The sequence below is a fragment of the Stegastes partitus genome, unplaced genomic scaffold (assembly GCF_000690725.1).
Source record: "Stegastes partitus isolate 25-593 unplaced genomic scaffold, Stegastes_partitus-1.0.2 Scaffold431, whole genome shotgun sequence".
Taxonomy (NCBI): Eukaryota; Metazoa; Chordata; class Actinopteri; family Pomacentridae; genus Stegastes; species Stegastes partitus.
The window spans coordinates 393,881-399,880 of NW_007578162.1; the positions used below are offsets into that span (position 1 = coordinate 393,881).

The window sequence follows — 6,000 nt, forward strand, 5'->3', positions numbered from 1 at the left end:
AAACGGTGAAGATCAAAGCAAATATCTGTAAATTATTGATGTTTTTAGCTGAATTACTAAACAGTCTAATTTATGATCACATATTGTAAAAACCAAAATACTACTTTGTAAAACTACTGAATTTTAATTTTGGACATTATATGGAGAGGGAACATTTGTAAATTACCTTTTGTTTAAAAAAAAAAAAAAAAAAAGAAATACAACATTTTAAAATTCCTAATAGATAGATTTGATTTTTTTTCTTACAGACAACAGCAAATAACTGTAAAATTATGGAAGTTTTTTGGATTTAAATAAAGTAAATAATATAATTTCACAGCCAAACATTGCCAAGGAATACATTATCATGCATGGAAATACAGATTTTTGGTGTGGACATTGTTTTTGGGTTACGTGTCTCTCTTACATGTCTGACAGATTCTTGATTTTTACTTTTTTTATTTTTATTTTTTGCAGTCCCCATCTATTATTACCCCTTCTGTGTTTTTACTAGATTGTTTATGTAAAATTGCATTATTATTATTATTATTATTATTATTATTATTATTATTATTATTATTATTATTATTATTATTATTATTATTGTTGTTGTTGTTATAAGTAATGAAAACAATAGTAATAAATTGATTGTTTAAATTTATTGTTTTTTTTTGTTTGTTTTTTTTTTTACCATTTTCAGTTCCTATTATTCTTATTTTTTCTTGTACATAACAGCAAATAAACTAAAATGCATTTCCCCCTGATTTGAACACAATGGAAAATAGTATAATTTCACATTCAAACATTCAAGCATTGCTAAGGAATAAATTATCTGATAAAAATGCATATTGTTGAGGTGGACATTATGGACAGTTTTGCCCCTTTTTGCAGTGAACACACAAAATAATCCTTTTTTTTTCCTTTCTGTGATTTTACTAGACATTATCTGCAATTTAGCAAAACAGGGCAAAACTGTGAAATAACAGTAAATTGTTCAGACATTGTTTTTTTTTTTTTTTACCGTGCATCCTGGTGTAAGTGCAGCCACATTATCTCAGCACCGCGGCCGTCTTTAACTTAATATTTCACATCATTTCACTTATTTTTGATTTCCAACAAAAAAGTCTTTAGGCGAAGACAGGATGTAATCTTTCTGACTATTCAACTGCAACCACAGGCTGAACCGAGGGGCTGCACAAAGGACCAGCGTGAGCTAAATAGGGATTTTTTTTTCTTTTTTTTTGCTGTAAATTATGCAGAGATTTGCTGGAATAAAAGCTCGAGACCAGGGAATGTGTGTAATTTGTGATATTTCCTGACTGACCTGTGAATAGAGCATCATTTTAAAAGCTGCACTGCTGTTGCCTCAGCGTGTTCTTTTGCGAGCGGTCCAGGAAGTGAATTCACAATCGATCCGCGTAAGTGATGTTAATGTAAATTTGGGAACCATGGTAACCATGCAGGGATTTTCTCCCTGATCAGTTTACTGCAGTGTCTGAATCCTCTGTGGGCTTCATTAAGTCCATTAAAGAGAGCGAGCGATGCCACAGTAATCATCCCAGAATATCTCTGCAGGGTCGCCTCCTCTTCATCCTGTCTCTACCTGTTTGTCATCATCGTCATCGTCATCATCATCATCATCATCATCACAGCTGTAACCCACAGGACTGTGCATAATCAAATGCAGCCTTTGTGAGCTCTTTCTGCCGCCAGGTAGCATTAAAGTGCAGATTGAGCTGCCGTCAGCCGCTTTAAAGACCAAAACACACCAAAGCAGTCGTCTAAAGGCAGAAAACAGGAATGGATTCATGACCGAGGGACGGCGAGCTCAAGGCATTTAAGTGGAACACCAGTTAATAAGCACAACTTCAGCCGGTCCGGAGACACAAGGTGAAACCAGCAGGTGCAGCGTTTGCTTTGACTCCGTCTGCATCCTCCACTCTTCACAGCTGAAGATAAATGTTTCATTGTCAGCATCTGTTGCACAACACAAACCCTGTGAGGGCCGAGCAACAGTTTGATTGTGGTTTGTTTCAGCAGCAGAGCTCAGCGTGACACCGGCTCGCCTTCAAGGACTATTTGAAGTTCTTTGAAATTCCCCGGCTTTTGATGTCCATCTTTTTTTTCTCTCTCTCTCTCTCTCTCGCTCTCTCTGCTGCCCTGCTCTGAATTTTAAAAAAAAGTTGTGCAGCCTGCAAAAGGAGAAGCCTTTCGCTTGTTTCCATCGTCCTTTTCTTTCATCCTTTTGCTGGTTTAATATCTTCTCCCTGCTGCGATCTTAAACGGTCATTGTTCCTGCATCTCGCGACGCCTGCTTTTTAAACAGTTTGCTGACATGCATCATCTAAGACCAGAGATAAGCTCCTCCTGCCTCTCTCTCTCTCTCATTCTCAGGATTTCCCTCTGCTCCGGCTGGACGACGTGGTGGGCGATCAGTCCAACATCGTGGGCTTCTCCATGCTCAACAGCAGCCACTCGTTCTACCTGGAGTTCATCAGGAGCCTCAACCTGTCCTGGAGGGAAGGCTGCGACATCAGTCCGTACCCAGGACCGGCGGTAAGACGCTGATTCAGGGCAAATCTACCGACCTGAGAGAAGCTGGAGTTCATGTCAACGCAAATTAGTCAAAGGTTTCAGTTCAAAGAGATGATTCATTTCACCATCGCTCCCAACGGGCCGCTTCAGTGTCTGTAGCTTTTAATGCAGTTCAGCTGCTGCTGTCTCCGCCTCCTTCAGGAAGAAGAGACGCTCTGTGTCTGTGAGCAAAACAGCTGATCTCAATGCAGCCAATGCAAAGCTGTTTGAGACCAGAGGGCGATACTACAAAGCAAGATTAGTGGGATATGTTGAGCTTAAAGTGAGTTTTCAGTGTTACGAAGGTGGCTCTCTTTTTACCTGGATGGATCTCCATGGTAACCTGGTCGGGAGCAGGTTAAGTTCAGAGTTTCCGATTTAAATAGGTTTGATCACTGATATCACTGAATGAAGCAGTGTAATTACAGTACTGTAAATATCACGTTGCCATGGGAACTCGGTATATATTTAGTTGGTAATGCAGAAATCAAAATATGTTTTTATGTTTGGCTCTGATTTGCTGTCAAGTCTGTTTAAACTGCTGCAGCTGATAAAACCCAGAACATGGACTATTCTACTGGTATTTATTACAGAGAACATTCAATCAATAACATTAATTTCACTTTGATTTGGCCAAACATTAAAATGAAATCCTGCATTATGGGACAGTGTCAGACCTAAATGCACTTCAATACAAGATCATGTTTACATGTATGAAGTTTAAAGTTTGACTGTAATGAGCAGCTGTCAGTTGGCATCATCGGTAAAATATTATATATGAACACATTCAACAGTTTTCTGCCAGCATTCCTGTCTTCACCATTTGCAGTAGCGGCGCTTTTTACTGTCATAGATGTTTATATCTTTCGTTCATTGTTCTCTATTAAAACAACGTGTTGACTGAAGCAGCTGCACATGATTGTTTCATGTTGTGCAGAAGAAGAGTCACGTGATGCGTTGAACTCCTCTTTTTCGTGATCTCTGGCTGGGGCTTTAGTTTTTGTCGAGCCGGCTTACATGAAGAAAGCCTGGCTTTGTTAAACTTGCTTCGTAGTATACCTCTCAGAACTGTTACTTCTCACTTTCTTTCAGAGGGATCATTTTACCCATTTGTGACTCCTTTTTCTTTGGGAAAAAAAAAGATATAACGTTTCATCCCAATTACTAAAATATATATACACAAATATAACGTAGGGTGGAATGTTTGTCCTGTCTAGCGATTTAGAGTCAAGTTTCAACTTCACCAATGCAATGGAGAGGAATGGAATTTAGTTTTTAAGTTTAATAAATGACATTTATTGTGCTGCGTCACAGTTTTTATGCTAGATTTGGTTAATTTTCAACAGAATTCAAAAATGGCATGTTGCACATGATTAGTTCAAGGACCGTGGGAGAGTTCAATACCCAACATTCACCTCTGTTTTGTTTCATGAATAATCTGCTGGGTTAATAAACTTTGAGCAGCACCACGGGAGCCCTTTAAATTAAGCCACGTCCGATTGAAATAACCAAAAGAAAGCAACTTTTTCTTGTTTTATTGAACTCATTTTCACCTGCCTCAACATATATGTGTGTTTCCTTCTTTCTTAATCACCCCGAGGCCGCCTCAGACTGGGAAACGCCGCTCTAGATGATGAGCCAGATAAATTAGGATCATGAGATAATGTCTTTTATACCTCGGGATAATTAGAAGTGTTAATCATGAGATCAAGGTGCGATATCCTGAGATAATAAGGTAACTAAATCATCAGGTTGAGCAGCCTTATTCCTTCCCTCTAATTTGTCACTCAGTCTCTCCCTCCTCCATAATGAATAGACCCATCAGCAGGAATCCATCCCTTCATTGCTGTTTGTCTCATTTGCAGCTCCGATATCAGCGGAGCAATAAAAGCGGCTCTAATGAAGATGATAATAATGACAATAGAGTTTATCTCAATCACTGGGAACAGTGTCGTCACCGCAGAAAACATCCCCCGGGGCTTTATTGCTCATATTTATTCACTTGAGGTGCTTGACGGAATTGAAAAGAGCCATAAACACGGATATTTGATTGTAATGAACTTTGTGATCGGCCCGATTATGGGCATTACTTGATGATTAGATAAAGAGTTTGAGTCTGACGAAACACTTTAACCTTCGTGGGCCTGAAACCTCCGTTAGAGGAGGCTGGTCTCATTTCACCATCAAAAACTGGAAAGATTAAAGCAAAACATGAATTTATTCAAAGCCTATTTGCCACAGTTTGGTCATGAAGGCAGAGTTGTAACTACTTTTACTATTTTATTTGATACCTTAAAATTGCACTTAATTTTTTGATTTTTTTCAAATTGTACTTAGTTATTTTTTATCTATGAGATTAGATGTGCAGTGATATACACACATATATTTGAAATGACACGTCGTGATTTTGATCAAGTTTTGCAGCTTAGATCACATGATTAGTTCAAGGACAATCAGAAAGAAGAAACTCCAGCTTGCTTCTACAGTCTCCTGCTCTACCAAACGCTGTAACTTTGGCGTAAAAGATAACGTGCCCTTTCAAAACCTGCCGGCATGTTTTGGCGTCGCGTTATCTGAGACGTTTCCTGAGCAAACGTCCTATATGAACCAGAGGAGGAAGCTGCAGGACCAAACAGGCCGACGGCTGAGAGCTGCCAATTATTTTCCACTGTCTCCACCTCTGTCTTCCCTCGTCTATCTGTCTCTCTTCAAACTGTAATTAGTTATCACCATCCAGCCCCGAAACTATCGACTCGGAGAGAACTCCAATCACACTCAGTCATACATCCGTCTTTTTTATCAGCCGCTGACAGACTGCACAGCTCTGCCTCCGTACAATTTGTCTGATTCCCTCAGAGTATCGGTTTGACTGACAACTGACCAAACAGAGCAGAACGTCAGGCTCTGATAGGATCACTGAGTCGTATGAGCCCGACGCTGAACGCCGCTGATAGCAGCCGAGTGCTTCGCTCTTTCTTCTTTCTCTTATCGTTACCCACAATGTCCTCACCTGTAGAAGCGCCAGCAAACACCTTTCTCCATTGTTTGTGCCGGTCGCACTGTTTACTTTTTGGAATTTGAGCCTGAAAAAGCCAAATTAAACCAGTGACCTCTCCGCCGCAGAGGCCAAACCGAACAAAATGGGCTGTGTGGATAAGAGACGCTGGGGAGAATTTAGAAACACGACTTTCTCTGTTCCCGTCACCAGGTCAGCGGGAGATCTGAGAAACTCCAGGAAAAAGTGACATTTGTGCTTCGCTCCTTTTGCTTTAATACACTTTTTTTTTTTAATGTTGAAAGTGGAGATATTTCAGCTGCTGGGGAGCCCTAGAAAGTACTGTAAGGTACTGCAAATAACATAATAATATCACTAATAATAAGCCTTTATCTCCATCATCTGTACAACACTTAATCCTCACTAGGGTCATGGGGGGCTGGAGTCTATCC

The 6,000-nt window shown here is 39.7% G+C and overlaps 1 protein-coding gene across 1 annotated transcript in view; it reads left to right on the plus strand.

Moving 5' to 3' along the window:
* Positions 1-6,000, plus strand: part of LOC103360366 (glutamate receptor ionotropic, kainate 5-like) — a 154,338-nt gene that overhangs the window by 58,383 nt on the left and 89,955 nt on the right. The window contains exon 7 of the mRNA XM_008286087.1: positions 2,374-2,535. Within this exon, the coding sequence (XP_008284309.1) occupies positions 2,374-2,535 (162 nt within the window). The remainder of the gene's footprint in view (positions 1-2,373; positions 2,536-6,000) is intronic.